At 47.4% G+C, this 18,176-nt stretch overlaps 1 protein-coding gene across 1 annotated transcript; it reads right to left on the reverse strand.

Moving 5' to 3' along the window:
- Positions 1-716: 716 nt before the first annotated feature.
- On the reverse strand, positions 717-17,321 carry LOC119170278 (sodium/potassium-transporting ATPase subunit beta). The gene is made up of 5 exons (XM_037421399.2): positions 17,188-17,321; positions 9,446-9,517; positions 5,593-5,828; positions 4,018-4,319; positions 717-1,756 (listed from the first exon to the last, which is right to left on the reverse strand). The coding sequence occupies exons 3-5, from the start codon at positions 5,632-5,634 to the stop codon at positions 1,156-1,158; spliced, it is 945 nt and encodes a 314-aa protein (XP_037277296.2). The 5' UTR covers positions 5,635-5,828; positions 9,446-9,517; positions 17,188-17,321; the 3' UTR covers positions 717-1,155.
- Between the last annotated feature and the right edge of the window lie 855 nt (positions 17,322-18,176).

Raw genomic sequence — 18,176 nt, forward strand, 5'->3', positions numbered from 1 at the left:
ATCAAGCTCCACGGTTTTTCTCTGAGCATTATTGTTCGGTATGAGTATTTCACAGATCTCAAAATCTTTCCTTCACCGAGACATCGAAAATGAAAAAAAAAATGACGTGGGCATATATGCCTCGTTCTTCTCAAGTTCCAACCACCCAGTAAAATTAATCCCGTATATAGCATTTCACAACTCATCTCTATTCTTGCCAGCACGATCTGAAACTCTGCTTTCCAATTAGCTCGCTAAAAGACTTCTTAGACCAGCGGGACGTCCCTCTATTGCCTTGTCGCAAAAGCAAGTATGCAAACTGACGTTTGTGTAGATCGGCAACACTTTACATTGGCAGAGCGGGCACCGTGACGTGAAAACGGTAGCAGTGGCAATGTTGGTCTACATATCTGCCTTTGCTCTACAAAACTCCGCGTCAACTTTCGACCGATGGCGCAAAAAGCGCCGAAACTTGCAACAAATTACGTTTTCATCGTCAGCACTGATCCAGATTCACGTGTTCTACGCTATCGGCAACAGAGTGCGCTTCACGTTTTCATAACGGGTGCCAAAGACGAAAACGCCATCTGCTGCGTGTCTACATGCTCATACAATCGGCGACTTATCGCTGGTACCGTATCAGTAACGTTCAATGACAACTATAATGCGCCATCCGGCCGCCGTACAATGCCAAGGAAGATGATGTAAGCCTCGGCGACAATGACCACTGCGCAGCGAGCGCTGCCGCACTTAACGTATAAATCTGCTAAGATTGACATTCACACAGAGAGAGCGTGTGTTCACCACACACTCTGTCTATTGTTGCCTACAAGCAGATCCAACATGAAAGTGGGAGATGGATGAAGAAAATGCGTCCCTCGACTTTAAACCTAACATTATTTTTTCGGCATCGCCTCTTTACACGAAAACAACCTTCAAGGAGCTTAATCAGAATGCCTCAGCAACTCAGCAACGTAAAGTGCGGCAACGCTCAGCTGAAGCTCCCCACACTCATCCACGCGAACCGGCGAGCACTTATAACGCGGACCACGGATTGGCATTTGGTCCTCGCTTCCTTTCTCGGCGGCCAACAGCGAGCGCACTCGATGACAGAGACGGTGGGGTCAGGAGGGCCTCCCCCGTGTACGGTCACAGCCGCCGGCCTCGCTCAGAGCCTCAGTCGACGAGCAGGTTGAAGAAGAGCTCGGACGAGGCATTCGCCGGCGGCGGGTTTCGAACCCAGAGGCGGCAGCGGACGCCGATCACTATGGCCGTCGTGGGTTTCCGAAACTGGACAGCCACCATGGGCGCCATGTAGTCCTTGTGTCCCGTGTACGGGAAGAACTCGGTGCGGAATCCCTGGTACGGCGTGTACACCACGCCGCCCAGGTTCTCGCGGTCCACCACGGTGTCGCCCTCGCACTGCAGCAACACGAGGCCCGGCTTGAGCAGCGGCAGCAGAGGCGCCGGCAGCAGCTGTGCCGCCTCGTGCTGCGCGATGGGTGCGGGCTCCCAGCCCTGGACGTTGGAGAACTGGAGGAACACGCAGGGACTGCCTTCCTTGTAGCCGAAGTCGAGCGCCGCCGTGCACTCGGGCGCGACGGCGCGGATGTCGAAGAGGCACACCTTGCCGTGTTCCGGTCGCCGGCCGAAGCACTCGGTCACGTTGGAGTTGCGCGCCGCGCGCACGGGGTCGTAGGCCGACATGAGATCCTTGAGCTGCACGGTGAGCTCGGGCCATTCGCGACCTTCGTGTGGCAAGCTTCCGTGGCGGAACCTGCGAGCGCGGGGATTTTTTCGCTATGGTCACTCAGCGACCTTATGCTTCTCAAGGAAGTCGCCCTCAGCCAACGAAAAAATTTACAGTTGCTTATTTAATTATTTATTTATTTAGTTGATTAGCATACATAGATACACAAGGACACACATAGAAATAGGGAGAGAGCGAGCGGTCAAGGGGCCTGCCTGCTCTTTCATAAGAAGGGAAAAGTTAGGAGAGATTAGGAGAGAAGAGATAAAAAAGACATAGCCATTAAGTAAAGACGAACATGATGCGAAACCCTAATAAAAATAAAAACACACATAATAGAGAAGTAATAGTTCAAGTGAAGAGGTAACATATCATGTTTAACAAAAAGTAGCGCGCGCCCTTCCGTGTGAGTAATCTGTGCAGTTCCAAAGGCTGAAGGAGCCGGAACGGCTAGTCGCTTCGTGTGCGCTGTTACCGCGCAACTACTGTTTCGGCTAAATTTATCTCGAAGATTACGCGAGCCAAGTCCGCTGACTATCCTTTGCACTGTTCATTATGACAGCGTAATTAAAGGAACCCTGTAACACGTTTTGAGCATGGTCAGAAAACGCTGCCGATCGGTAGTATAGAGGTTTCCGAGAACACGCGAGTCAAATGTTATAGCGCAGCACGTGGCCTGGAATTCGCAATAAATTATAAAAGTCTGCTAAAAATTGCTTTCTCTTCTCTCGAGAAATCACGCAATATGCCCAAAAATCACACGTAGCAAGCCCATCTGTCAGCCATTGGCTGATTCGAACATGGCGCGCTCGGTTGTTACCGAAATCGCCGCGAGAGGCCACCACTTGTGCACGCGTGCGCGCGCGATCGCAGTGAAAAAAAAAAAAAAAACACGTATTCGATGAAAAAAAAAACAGAAAAAAGTGCTTAAGGTCATAAGGCGAGCGTAACGTTTTTTTATTTGTTTGTTTGCCCTTCCCACCTTTTCTTGCTTAGCCTCCAGCGCTTTCGTCGGTACGAGAGAACAGAGAATGCGATTGCAGCGTGTGACAAATTTTTGCAACTATGCTCGCACTAGACGGATTCTTAAAATTTTTGCGGCAATGAACTTGTCAGGCGATACGCTTTTGAATTAATTCCATGGTTACTCAAAAAAGTGTGTAAGGGCCCCTTTAACAGGAGAGCTCGAGGAGATCCTACGAGATGCGCTCGTGTTTCCCTCTGTGCGCATGGCACCATGTCATGCTTTGTTACTTCACTCGTACGCAAATGCTAACTGCAATATGCAGTACTGAGCTTTACCTCGCATGTATTTAATTCGTTGCTATAGATATCGGGGCCCCTCCTTACGGGCGAAACTGTGACTGTATCAATAATGTATGGTGTCTTACGTCCCAAAACCACGATATATTGTGAGGGACACCATAGTGGTAGAGGAGACCAAAACATCAACCACCTAGTGTATTGTTGTTGTTTTTTAGCGCGCACTCATATCGCACTGCCCGCGGGCCTCGGCATTTCGCCTTCATCGAAGTGCTACCACCGCGGATGGTATACAAGCTGCGACGTTCGGGTCAGCAGCCGAACACCGGAACCAGTATACCACCAAGGTGGACAAGCGCCACAGTTCTAGCTTATACGTTCGAAGTGAGTGTTGCAAAAGGCAGGGAAACGCTGTATTGGCAGGATTGTAGGTCGACTAATTTTATTATCTAAATATGAACTCTGAATTTGTGGGGTCGACGTACAATCGAAACAGAAGTTTGTAGCGCCAGTTATGGCAGGATAAACAGAATGTCAGAAAATCTGTGGCACGGTTACGGCATAAGTTTTGCGTTCCGGAGCTATCCGTAGCATATACCCCTATTTCTTAAGCATGATCCGCATTCTCAGGAATGATTAGCGAAAAATGTTCTAGAAATAATTCCCAAGTATTGCCACGAAGCGCGGCTGCAGTGTACAGCAGTGCAGCAATACCGTGAAGCTACCCCTGCGAACAGGAATCCGTGTTTCATGTTATGACCTTGCAAAAAAGTTAGTAGTACAGAGCAGCTGAAAACATTCCAGTGGTACTTATTACGAGGAAAGGGCAGTGAAGTGCGTGGCAAGACGGACGCCGACTTCAACTATGGAGCTAGTCTACGTGTAGTCAGTCCAAAGACCATGAATAAATTTGCTTTATAAAAATTTGCTCTCTGTTTTTTTTTCGCCTTGATTTTTAGGGGATTGGCCTAAATTCGAGTCGACTTACAAACGCGTAAATACGATATATCAAGTGCTCTCCTCACTGGATCATCCGGTGTCTCCCTTTGGGCCGTGGCCAGACGGTCAGCAGGGAAGCGTCGTCCGCCCACACCATGTCGTCGACCTCCCTTCCGGTAGAGAGCAGCGTGGCGATAAGCACGACCGCCACGAGCAGGATGGCCACAAGCACGGCGATCCACCACATGACCCGCGGCTTGGCCAGCCACAAGCTGAAGGCGCCTCGCTGCTCCTCTTGCTGTTGCTCGGCGGGCGGGGCGCCATCGGTCTTGTTCGCAGCACCGTCCTCTGGGCCATCGGCAGCAGCCGAGACTGTGCGTAGGGGAACCTGCCACGCGCAGGGAAAGTCTCACAGTGTCACAGCTTTCTCATAGGTCAAATAATATTACCAAGTACACATTAAGAGAGATCACATGCATGTCGATAGTCCAGTATTCTGCGTACATAGATATACGCACTGAGGATACACTACAACGCCCCACAGCGTAATGCGTACGATTGATTGATTGATTGATTGATTGATTGATTGATTGATTGATATGTGGGGTTTAACGTCCCGAAACCACCCATGCGTACGAAGCATATTCGACTGCGTGGTAGTGTCAACAAGCTTCACGAATCGATAAATAATTAACCAGTATTCACTTTAGTATAGGGGTATGACTAGGAATGCCGAGTTCAATCTTTGTCGGCTTAGCTATCAGCCATATTCGCCACTGATTACGACTACACCTGCACTAAGTCGACCCGCAGGGCGCGGGTTCGAATCCCGGCTGCGGCGGCTGCATTTCCGATGGAGGCGGAAATGTTGTAGGCCCGTGTGCTCAGATTTGGGTGCACGTTAAAGAACCGCAGGTGGTCTAAATTTCCGGAGCCCTCCACTACGGCGTTTCTCATAATCATATAGTGGTTTTGGGACGTTAAACCCCACATATCAATCAATCAACCTGCACTAAGTCTGGAACAAATTCGTAGCAGATAACACGCAGAATAATGGCAGTTGTCGGTCTAGCTGGAGCTCAAAAACAATGAGCGCAGTATCGGCAGGTTAAAGGTTCATGGCGGAGCTTCTTAAGTGCTTAATGTCACCTTTTTTTTTTTCAATGATGGAGGCAAGAAATATTGCTCGCAAGTTCCACCCCACTCACTCTAGGCGTACACGGGGTGTACTTCTATATGCGTATTCGCAAATTATAGAGGGTTAGGCAAATGTACACATATTGATGATTAACAGGAGGCAGCGCCTTCACCTCATCCCCGAAAGCAGTTGTACTTTCAGAAATCACGCTGTGATGTTGCCTGTTGTGGTGACGTCGGAACCACAAAACCAAAAGGAGATCCCCTTTCCCTACACCTTCACTTCATATTGTCTCTCCGATGTCAGATTGCCCTGTAACAGATTGCCCTGTAATGCACTCCGTTCACACCGTTGTCCCCTCGACCTCCACCACCTATTGGTAGCAGGCGCGCCCACCAGTGCCACTACCCAGAGGGCTCAGACGCACCCGTGAGTGACATCCCCTTCCATATTGCGGAAGCACAACGAACGAAACAAAGCGAAAGCGCAAAAAAAAAAATGTGTAAGATGTAAGATGGCAGACCTTGTCGGGTTCCTGAGAAGCTTCTTTGGCCGGCGGTGCCATAGCCGGCCTGCCGCCGCGGTCAACCACAGCGGCGGCCTGTGGGGGCGCCGCTGTGGCCTGCTCCTCGGCCCCCGCTGCCGCCGATCCCGGGGTCGCCGGACCACCGGGTTCTTGCTGCTCCTGCTCCTCGCGGGGACTGGAAGGCGCTGGCGATGGAGTGCGCGGTTGAGAGGGCGCTCGCACTGAAGCCGCGCCTGTGAGACACGTACGTGTTGTTGTTATTATTATTATTATTATTATTATTATTATTATTATTATTATTATTATTATTATTATTGTTGTTGTTGTTGTTGTTGTTGTTGTTGTTGTTGTTGTTGTTGTTGTTGTTGTTGTTGTATTCACATCCCTAAACACGCAAGGACAAAGGGAAAGAGGCATGTACACAACGCCTGCCTACTCTTTGGAGGAAGGAAGAGAGAGAAAAAAGGAATATAGGAGGAGAAAAAGAGGAAAGAAGACAGGAAAGGAAATAAATAAATGACAAAGACAGACAAAAATTACGGAACATCTCCCCGAAGGGAACCCTGGTGGAATGCGAGGCAGCAACGGTGCACACGGCGTTGACCCGGTTGAAACGGGCGTCGACGAGGTTGATGGAAGAACAGTTTGAAGCAAAAGTAAACGTGTGCGTGAAACGCAAAGGCACGGGTGGCGGGTTGGGTTTCGTGTAAGTTTCATCGCAGATGAACGAGCAGAACGAGTGTCTCCACTCGACGTGCGGTCGAGGGTTGTATGCGGCGGAGGGTGAAGCGAGCGAGAATTAAGCGGGCGGAGGAGCTGACAGCTGCGGGCGCTGCAGCAAGCGTGCTGCGGGTGGGGGAGAGAGTGACGTCAGCACGCGCCTGCGAGAAAAGCATGCGAGGGGAGCGCCGCTGCGACTTGACCTACTTGTTACCGCTCCAACACCTGCGGCGAGGGGAACGCGTTGCGGCGCGTTCGTGTGGACGTGCGCACTGCGTTACACACGTGAGTCAGAGAGATGATTCGCATCTAAATTACAAATAAGTACAAAAGTAGTCACACGTAGGACCAAAGGGCGATGTCGACTCACGTTACAATGTTGTAGGCTGTGCACGCGACGTATATACAACGCGCACAATAATGTCACTGTCGCTGCATGGTTCTGATAAGTAAATTATTATTATTATTATTATTATTATTATTATTATTATTATTATTATTATTATTATTATTATTATTATTATTATTATTATTATTATTATTATTATTATTATTATTATTATTATTAATGGACTGTTTGAAAAAGATTTTAGGACCAGCACCTTTCACCTAGCTTTTCGAGTGATATTGTGTTAAAAGGGCCCTGCGACACTTTAACAAGTAACCATAGAATGACTGCATCAAAGGAGTTTGTTGCCTCAAAGTTCGACCGCAGTGTTTAGAATCGTTTAAGTACAATTCCAGAGATTCGTCGCACGCTGAAATTGCTTTCTCTCTTCTCTCATCACGACGAGCGCGTAAGAAGTAAAGGAGGAATATTGTATCGAGGTTGCTCCTTTAGAGAAGTAACTAACTTGCTACACCTATTGCATCACTTTGGGAATAACTGCGAAGGAGTAACCACGCTGTCGCAGTTACTTCTCAAATTAGCAAAACTTGTGCAAAAGGAAAATCAGATTTTGGTTCAACCTAACCACACCTTCGAGGTGCGTGCAGGCATTTGATTAGACGTACAATCAACATTCAATTATCACATTCAGAAACAAATGTCGGAAAATTTGCACCAAACACACGGGTTTCGAATTCACGACCACTCAATCGGCATGCACGTACACTAACCACTACACAACGCCACACTACGGCACCGCCTGAAAGGAAACACGCTCGTAGGTACCGATGGGTCGTTTGCGCACGGCCGAACATTCCTGCAGTTACTCCGAAAAAACGGGCGCTTTACTCCCCAAGGAGGTAAGTGCCCCTCCTAGCCGCACCGTGTCCAATCTGTTCGCGCACATTTCGTCTTTTGGAGGAGCAAAGAGCCCTTTTAGGGGTAAGTGCGCAGTTCCTCTGGAAAACTTTCGAGTCTAGGCAGGGATGTATGGCATGGGGAAAAGAAGTTACGTCACGAGGGCGTCATGACCTTGGGCACTTTTTTTTTCTTTAAACGCACACGGCTTCCTTTCCGTGCGACGTAGAGCGTGAGCAAGCGTGTGGTGGCCACGGTAACTCTCTCTCTCTCCCTCTCTCTCTATATATATATACATATATATATATATATATATATATATATATATATATATATATATATATATATATATATATATATATATATATATATATATATATATATATATATATATATGTTTGTGTGTGTGTGTGTGTGTGTGTGTGTGTAAATAAGGGATAACAGGTGGCCTATTAGAGTTACGGAGTGGGTTTCAAAGAAAGAGAAGCACAGTCGAGGAAGTCTCAATTGCCTAAAATGATGTCGCTTACGCGACAGGCAACGGGGTCAACGTCCGCCTCTGAGCACAATTGTGGAATGTACTTTATGTTGAGAAGCTTCTTGTGAAGCAAGTGAAAAAATATTTTGCGCTTACCATCTGGCTTACAAAGCGTCACTAAGCTGCGCAGATACTCCGGACATTAAGACTGTCCCCACATATGTGAAATATTTAAGCATAGCCCTTTTTACATCCTGTGAAAACGCTTTAATTTAGCTCACGAAATTATTCACACGCGCTAAAACAATGGGCATCAAATTTAAGCGTAGCGTACAGAGTGGTTATATGGAAGTCATATGCTACGGACGCAAAACACCAGAGTAGCTGGCGGTATACATATTCAATACGGCATCATGCACAGTGTTGGAATAAAATTAAGCACCGATGAAGAGAGAGAGAGAGAGAGAGAGAGATAAAGATACAAGGAAAGGCAGGGAGGTTAACCAGACGCACATCCGGTTTGCTACCCTGCACTGGGAAAGGGATAAAGGGGAGAAAAGAGGTTGCACAAAGATGAGAAGGTACACACAATCACGAGCACACTCGGTGAGCACACACAGTTCAAAGCACCGATGAAAATCACCAAAGAAGATTCGGAAAAGGAAACTTGAAAACGAAACATGAAAGCAGAAACTATTCACATTATTCAGAGCACCCAGCACATCACCGAAGCTATATATAAATATAAGTTGTTACACAACACTTCAAACAATTAAGCATGCGGCATTCCTTAACAAGTCACATTAGAGACGATATAACTGAAAACTGTCGAAACTAAAGGCGAAGGAAGCGGCTCCCAAAGGCAGAGTCACGCTGATGTGTTACTTCAGTTAACCGTATATCATATGTTCCAAACCGGAAAGTATACATTGCAATTATCCTGTCAATAAACCACCTGTGACGGCAAAGGGGTCAACGTCATATACACGCTATCCTATAGCCCAATATTATTAAGAAGGCAACAGTTTTCAGTTGACAACTGCAAAGGAAGGTCAGCGCGCGTCCTGAAGTATACGTTATTTGTTCAAGGCATCGGATACAACAATAGTCCAATACAAGCTTCGCCGAACCAATGCCGTTCGTTCTTGTAGGGTAATGTGTCCCCATTAGGGTCACTGGTTTGCACTTACAACAGTCAATACATCACGTGTTTCGCTTTATACAGCATAATTTTGTTCTAAAGTGGGCGGGGCCCGAGGCATGTAAAGCGTATACGACTTCACTCTGGATAGACGATTTCTCACGTTTACAATGAGCTTTTTTTTTTTGTTATACGTGCATATACGCACGCGCATAGCAACAACGCTTGATTTAGCGCGAGGAAGAGAAGACACTGGTGTACTCACCCTCTAAGGAATCACTAAAAAATAAACCTCCACATCTCGGCACTCCACGGGAGAAGGCTCGTTCAGGTGCACCTGCGAGAGACGACGAACGAAGCTGCGGTCAGCCCCCATCCGGAATTACGGCTCGCTTTTTGAACATCACGACGCCCAAAATCCGCGCCTGCAGGATGGACCGACACACAACAACAGCAGCGGCTGGAGCACTCCCTGCTGGCGGCTCGTTGTCCGCCGCTCGCGTCAAGAGCTCGTGGCGCGCGCCCGGACGTGGTAGGGGAGAGGACAGCGAGAATGGATAAAAATAAATAAATAAAAATAAAACAGGCCAGCGCTTCGTCCGTTCGCTCGGCGCGTCCGTCAACAAACTCGCCGTAGGAGAGGAGAGCCGTGGTCTCCTTGTATCCGCGGCAAGGAAACCAGCACCGTGAGGAAGGTCGCACGAATACACGAGAGAGAGGGAGAGACATTCGGGGTTGGTGGCCCAGTTGCGGTGGCAACATGAAATGAGAGAGCAATAGAACCGGTCGAGGAGCAGCGTTGCGCAACGACCTGACAGTTTTCGAAGGTGTTTTTTGACGAGCATGAGCACGTGCGCGTAATTGGTGCACAAATTGAAAGACCGCCAACCAGTAATGTAAACGCCGAAGTTTGCCACGTTACGAAGCAAGCCCACGGAATTTGTTTTGAGCTGTGTAGTTCTTCTTTCCCGGAGCACTGACAGCAGCAGGCATGCGCATTTAACAGCACAGTTCAAGCCATTATCAAGGCGAAAACATCTGATGCCTCATCAAACGCCAGAAGTGACCGTCCGCGTGAACACGAATATCATCACCATGCGACGATCTCATTATATGTCACCACCATTAACGTCATAGGGCATTAAATTCTGTGGCGTCATAGCTGGACCAAAATAAGCGACTGAGAAGGAGAAAGAACATGGATGGCTCTCAGGCGAATACTTAATGGATCGCAAAACTTTTTGTTTGTTTGTTTTACTCACTATCTACTGCATAAATCAGGCGATCTAACGTCTAACGATACAACGGGTCCGTGCGTTTTTTGACGAGGACCGTCAACGTCCTGATGGCGACACTCCCTTTGGCAAACTGGCCCTAGCTCATGCTACCCGCCACCTTCAATGACTGTTCGCAACTGCAACTTAGACAATTGCGAGATACCTTTGGAGTGAAAGAAATTTTACGTACAGTAGACCAGCGTTTTGGCTTCGTGCTACAACCGGGTGGTTATATATTTTCTCTTTCTTCTCTAGACCATGGGCACCATTAATTTTATCCTTGTGAAAAAGCAAAAATAGGTCTTAACATATGAAAAGTCGAGTTGACAAACTGCTGCAAATGTAAATTCGGGCTCTTTCGATTGTTTGAACTACTCAATAATGTATCTACTGTTTCTTGCTCTCGAAGATCATTACTAAACCAGTGTGAGACGAATATAAAATCGACATGTTCGAAGCTTACTTCATTTATTAATGTTTTTCTTTTTTTTTCAGCCCGATAAGAGACGAACCAAGTGGGAACGAATGGCATCACTGTCAAGAAGACATAAGTGTCGATTGCGACTCTTCACACACACACACACACACACACACACACACACACACACACACACACACACACACACACACACACACACACACACACACACACACACACACACACACACACACACATATATATATATATATATATATATATATATATATATATATATATATATATATATATATATATAGTTATAAACTTCGAGAATAGTGCAGTATAGGAAACAAAACAATAAAATATTTATTTAATCCTAACAGTTTCGGCTGGTGGACCAGCCTTCTTCGGAGGATGTAAGTGAAATGATACAAGTTCCCGTAGCAGAGGGTCACCCTCACAGTTTAAAGACCCTCCAAAAAAGACCCTCTTTTCTTTTCTTTTCTTTTCTTTTTTTTGGAGGGTCTTTAAACTGTGAGGGTGACCCTCTGCTACGGGAACTTGTATCATTTCACTTACATCCTCCGAAGAAGGCTGGTCCACCAGCCGAAACTGTTAGGATTAAATAAATATTTTATTGTTTTGTTTCCTATACTGCACTATTCTCGAAGTTTATAACTTTTATTACGGTAGCCGGAAGAAACTCTGATCATCTATTTCATCTATATATATATATATATATATATATATATATATATATATATATATATATATATATATATATATATATATATATATATATATATATATATATATACATGGCATCACTGTCAAGAAGACATAAGTGTCGATTGCGACTATTCACACGCACACACACACACACACACACACACACACACACACACACACATATATATATATATATATATATATATATATATATATATATATATATATATATATATACATGGCATCACTGTCAAGAAGACATAAGTGTCGATTGCGACTATTCACACACACACACACACACACACACACACACACACACACACACACATATATATATATATATATATATATATATATATATATATATATATATATATATATATATATATATATATATATATATATATATATATATCGCGGCTTGGAAAACGACCTCTGCGAACAGCTCATCCCCTCACTGTGCAACCAATACAAAACCACACAGATTTGTTTCGTTTTTTTATTTTTTTCTGATGCCGTTAACTTCTGGAACAGTTTGCCAGAGGAAGCCATGCAAACAAGTGACGTATATAATTTTCAGGTATCTTTAGCCAGACATTGTGACAACTATAATTTTGCTTGTTGGTATGCCATTGTTATGTGTTTGCGCGTGGAGGTATTCATTATGCACTTCCTGTAACAACGCACAACGCTCAAGAGAGGGTAAACAGTGTGATTAAATAAAATGAATAAAAAGAAGTGTCGGCCACGAAAACACACATAAAAATCACAGCATATCCACGGAGTGAATGATGATGAGCGGGGCGAAACGTCCCTTCGTCTGTCCGGCGACGAGCACGAGCCGCCGCGACTCTTGAGATACTGCCGGTTACGCCTGACGCGGACCAAGGTTAGACTTTAAAAGGAGCTTCGCCTCTGAAAACAGGGGAGGAGCTAAACATGTCGAGAAGGGTGGTTCAGCTCCACCGACATGGAACCTGCCAAGAGGCGGAGCATACAGTCTGCGGCGACGTTTGGCACAGCAAAATTGCTGTCAATGGGAAATGAGAGACAGAAGAAGAAAAGAAAGAAGAAGCGCATCACTGAGGTAATTCACCGCAGTGTTCTGAGAGAGATTTGTTTGATTTCTTTCTACTGGGGCCAAACCTGAAACCGGACATGGTGTTCCAGCTCCGCTAACACCGTCAGAAAACTGCGTCAGAACGCAGCTTACTCTAAAGGCCTGACCCCACGTATCCGTCGCAGCACGTCAGCGCGACGCTTTTGGACGCGGCGCCGCGGGCGAGAGTGCAGGGGCGTGGCTACGCAAAGTCGCACGCTCTCTCTCTCTCTCCACATGGAGAAGGGCTCGACGTCACGTCAAATGGAGACGCGCCGCGACGCATACGTACGGTGAGGCCTTCATGTGCTTCTTCTGTTTCTCATTACCCATAAGCAGCGATATTACGGAAAGTTGTCACGCACCAAAACATGCTACGTAGTATGCTTTAACGGAAAACTTAGCATTTAAAATCAAGACTCGCTCGCTGGATTCCGTGCCGACCGGTTGTGCCCTCGCGATCTCCAACGTCAGCGTAGCTCAGGCCGACTGGGCTCGCCCTACGTCATCTCCTGACGCCGACCTGCGACGACAGTGTAGCTATGACCGACTGGACTTGCTCTACGCCACTTCCTGACGCCGTCAAGAGCTCTCGCAAGTCGTGCCCCGTCCTCGGACTCCTGTGACCGTGTTTCCATCTTTCCTATCTCTCCTATCCTCTCGATAAGTCGTCGCTCTCTGGCTTACCTCACGCCTCTTTTTCTCTCTACACCTTTATTCATATCCTTTTAATCCCTCCTCACCCCCATCCCTTGTGAGCTACTGTCGAGGTATCGCTCGCTGAAGCAGACAGTTACGGGGCTCACTTTTCCCTTCGTTTCTCTCTTATAACCACTTTGTGTTTAAGATCAATTTAAGATTCCGATGGAGGCAGAAATGTTGTAGGCCCGTGTGCTCAGATTTGGGTGCACGTTAAAGAACCCCAGGTGGTCTAAATTTCCGGAGCCCTCCACTACGGCGTCTCTCATAATCATATAGTGGTTTTGGGACGTTAAACCCCACATATCAATCAATCAAGATCAATTTAAGAGTTTTGTTTTCATCCGTTCATGTAATTAAATACGTCATCAACCATTTGTTGGGCACGCTGTTGCTTTCATTTTTAGTGAACTGGTAGCGAATAGTGGGAGATACTCAATTTACGTGGCATATACCCTTCAATGGTGAACCGTTACGATGACGTGACAAGCCGAGACCCTATGGTGTTTTGCGCCTAAAAATTTTGTTTATACAAGCAGCTCCTTTTCAGCGTAAGCAGTAGTGCTGTTCACTCAATTTCTTTCGTTCTCAAGCAACAGGTATGGGCAGGGTTCCCCATCAGAGAGAAAGGGAAGGCGAATGTTCATCGCAGCGCCCCCCCCCCCCTCCTACTAAAGTCAAAGTACGGAACAGATTCTGTGCCTCTTCTCCCTCCTAAGATGACTAGGGAGGGAATGGGCCACCTGCTCTTGCGCACGTTTGTTCACTATCGACATGTTCGCACATTTGCAAGAAAATAAACGTGGTAGACATCAGAAAGGACACAACACGGGGCCCGTGTTGTGTTCTTTTTTTTTTTGCGCTGTGTAAGTGAACATCTCGATTCCAAATCACCAACTAGCTCAAGCAACCGCTTTATGTTCACTATGTTCTCAAGCCAATGCTGTTCCATTGTCTCAAGGGATTCCCGCTGACGACTAGGGTCAGCGGGGTAGCTAGGTGGATTTCTCTCGACGTTCATTTACTAATGTTCTAATAAAGTTCCTTTTTTTTTCTCTATCAAGCTCCGAGAAACCCTTAGAACTCAATGTGTTTTGTGCTTTTATATCATCGCATGGTTTTTCGCCTGCCCCGCCGCGGTGGTCTAGTGGCTAAGGTACTCGGCTGCTGACCCGCAGGTCGCGGGTTCGATTCCCGGCTGCGGCGGCTGCGTTTCCGATGGAGGCGGAAATGTCAGATGCCCGTGTGCTCAGATTTGGGTTCACGTTAAAGAACCCCAGGTGGTCGAAATTTCCGGAGCCCCCCACTACGGCGTCTCTCATAATCAAATGGTGGTTTTGGGACGGTAAACCCCACAAATCAATCAATCAAATCAATGGTTTTTCGCCTGGCTATTCGTGTAAAACGTATACATGTGGAAGCTCTGTGCATCCCGCTAAAGGTGTTCGTCATGAGTAAACCACTTCATCGCGTTTCCCGCCGCTAGAGAAGCCTTAAGTGAAGCAACCTTATTGAATCCTGCTAATTGCCCACCAGTGTCTATAGTAGGCCACGCCGGGGGCAGAACAGCGACGCCGTACCTCTAGCTTCCCGGGCTGTCTGGATTGCACGGAGTTGGTCGTGGACACTTAGCTAGGAAGTCAGGCCCTCCACCGCGCCCCTAGATCATCCAGGAGGACGGATATATTCTGAACTATTTCGCAATCCCAGGAGAAATATGCTCTAGCGTGACTCCTCCTATCATCACATAATTTACATTTGGCCTCGGGGTGTAACTGCACAAACATGCGGTGAAGATGTGCAGGGCTCGTGTAAACTCTGAATGGAAGACGCAATCAGTCACCCGCCTGAGAACAATTTCGAGCTAGGAGGCGGATGAAAAGAGTGTAGCCCCATCCTTTCGGTCAATCTCCTTCTTGGCCAAAGCCCCATAATCGGGGCTCTAGACGAAGTTAGGGAAGCGGCGCTTGCCATGATGACAACTCACTTGACAACTCGGGTGATACGAGCTTGGCTTCACTGTTTATAATTCGTGCAGTTTCAACTAATCCACGAGCGTCGGCAGGGGGGGGGGGGCGCAAAGGGGGTACCTGCCTTCTCAAGCCACACCATCACTGGCCTAGAAGCCCCACCAGGGCTCCCCTACCACGCCGCGATGTAACACGGGTTAGTCCCCCTCAAGACCAAATGCTGCCGACAGCCGTGAACTCTGGAGTAAGTGCGTGTCTCTGTATTTGAAGAAGCGACAATCGGGGCAATATGGCATTCAATGGCAACCTTTCTCGGAACTTCAGAGTTCCCTGGTTGTCTTCCTCGTGTGCCGTTTTTCACTTGGAACAGCTCAAGTTATTTGAATTAAACAGTACCTCAAACAAGCTACGATTACTGCTCTGACCTTTCAAAAGGTGTAAATTATTTTTCGGCACATTCGCTGCCACTGATATGGCGGAGGAGGAGTTTGACGACTAAACAGGTTCTATCGTTTCAGAGACCACTCCGGAAAGGGGTCAGTCCCAGGTCTAAATCCCGGAAAAGGACCAGCTATTCAGCAACAGGGAAGCTTTCCGAGAAATTCGCATGCATTTCCTTTGTAGATCCGTGCTGCAAACAGGCAAATAACTGGGTTACTGTTCCTTTTGGTACAACCGTGCACGGCTTAAATCGTGATAACCATGCAGGAACAGGACGGTTGCACGGTAAAGAGTAAACAGAGTTGATACCGCAGCAACGATAAGAACACGATCAGCATTTTAGCAAACTTCTCGAATGCGCGTGAATTTCTACAAGCCATAAATTACAATCCGAGACCCGAATCACAATTATGCTCGTGCACGAAACTTTCAGATTTGTTAAAGCGGGAAAAGCGACTTGTCCTCCCAACGTCCGTAAACTGCAAGGCAGAAAAAAAATGTCACAATCACTGTGCTCATAACGCCCAAAATTATGCATTATACGATGCGCGGCTTGCTTGGTGCTTAATGTTTGCAATTATTTCAGGAAAGTGTTGGACGGAGCACAACAGGCAACACGCACTCTTCCATTCAGAAGACGCGAACTGCTGCTGCAGCAACGAATGTGCTACAGGGCGTCAACCAGAAACACTCTACCAGCTGCGCAGAACGCTGCACGAGCCATGAAAAAGCGACAGTATTTCAGTCTATAGAAATAGGCTCACCTGTTCGAATGCGGTAAATTGCCTAGCTACTGAACGGCTCGCCACCGTGGAGCGATCTCACTTCAGCTGTCAAGGTTAGCAGGGCACGTATCATCGCGGTGCGCTCTCCCTACTGGGCTGTGACGTCATTGGGCCCCGAGAAGCCTCGACGCATATTCTCCGGGCGCGCCGCTGCTCAATTCGTTCTGTCACCCAGCTAGGCCAGTTTGAGAGAGGGTGAATACAGCAACGAAGTCTGGCCCAAAGAGCCCTCTCTTCTCTATCGTCCATGTTTCCATGTCCAGCGCGCCAAAAGGGAACTAGGGCGCGCCGCCTTTGGCGGCCTCGATTTGGTGGCAGCAGTAAACAAGCCGCTCCCCACCTAGTTGTCCCCAAAATACAAACACCCGACCCGAAACTGGAAAGAGAGGAGGACCGGGCGCGCCCGCGAAACACGCTGGGATGCGGAAGAGCTGGCATCGATCCGGGACTCCCGAGACGCCATCGCCCTGTGCTGCTGCGGCCCAAACAGGAGCGCACCGTTCCAGCTTGGCCCTCAAGGGAACAGCTGTGGGCGCTCCCTCGACGCAACTATGTGGCCCGTCGCGAGCGCTCTGAAGAGGCTCACCTGAGTAGCGACGTCCATGGTGTACGGCATGCCGTAGTCAAGTCGGAGGCACAGCGCAGCGGACACTGAAGCCAAGGGCACAAACGAAAGCGCAGACACCACAACCAACACGACGCCAGGGACGCGAAGGGAGGCGTTCACCGAGGGCCGCCTGCCGCGCATGCGCACTTCCCCAGGCGCGACGCGGGCGCCGACGTGGGGCGAGCGCAGGAATTGTTTTCCACTGATCCCCCGGGTTCATCCGGTGGGATTTCGGGAAGATCGGTGGCACGTCGCTACATAAAGTATCGCACGAAAAGTCTGTGCGACATATTACGGGAAAAAATTGACCACGCCAAAATTTCCTTCTGTGGGTGAATAATTTTACACCTTCTGGAAGCATATGCTAAAGAACAAGTATTTCAGCTAAATGTGCTATCATAATGGGCTCAAGCTACCCGAGGTACTCTTCAAAATTCAGAGATCATGGATATCATTACCTCAAAATAGTCATTGCGAGGTTAACTTCAAGTTCGACAATAATAAGTCATTAGTTTTCAGAACAGGAATGTTAAAGAAACAACTTGGCCATCACTTCAGCAAAATTGAGCAGGGGAGCAAGGGAGCTTGTTTGGGAATAATGGTAAAACGGTCAGGAAGTGAATTTTCTTGACCTGAAGATTTCTGTTCACAATGAACATTCAAGAACCATGCACTTCGCAAGATTGAATGCATGGCCAACATTAATATTTACAAGTAGCAACGCTTGCAGCTTAGATTGAAACTTCCCAGCATCTGTTTTGACAATTGCCACTGAAGCTTGGTCAAGACGAGACAATATCACTCAATTTATGTTGTGGACAATCCAACCTGGCTGCAGCAGTTCAATTCTGTACTGGAGAGTTTCAGTGGAGCATAAAATGCTCATGTTAGCACGAGTCTCAGCGTCCACGTCACGACTGTGCTGCGCATGGCACAAACAAGATAGTTTTGGCAGGAGGCAGTAGAAT

The sequence above is a fragment of the Rhipicephalus microplus genome, chromosome 2 (assembly GCF_043290135.1).
Source record: "Rhipicephalus microplus isolate Deutch F79 chromosome 2, USDA_Rmic, whole genome shotgun sequence".
Lineage (NCBI taxonomy): Eukaryota > Metazoa > Arthropoda > Arachnida > Ixodida > Ixodidae > Rhipicephalus > Rhipicephalus microplus.

What these genes read in the sequence shown, in the direction of transcription:
- LOC119170278 (XM_037421399.2), bottom strand. Translation starts at nt 5,634, where the DNA reads ATGGCACCGCCGGCCAAAGAAGCTTCTCAGGAACCCGACAAG. An exon ending in CTTCTCAGGAACCCGACAAG is followed by an intron (nt 4,320 to 5,592) that starts GTCTGCCATCTT and finishes TGCGCGTGGCAG; the next exon opens with GTTCCCCTACGCACAGTCTC. An exon ending in GGGAGACACCGGATGATCCA is followed by an intron (nt 1,757 to 4,017) that starts GTGAGGAGAGCA and finishes CCGCGCTCGCAG; the next exon opens with GTTCCGCCACGGAAGCTTGC.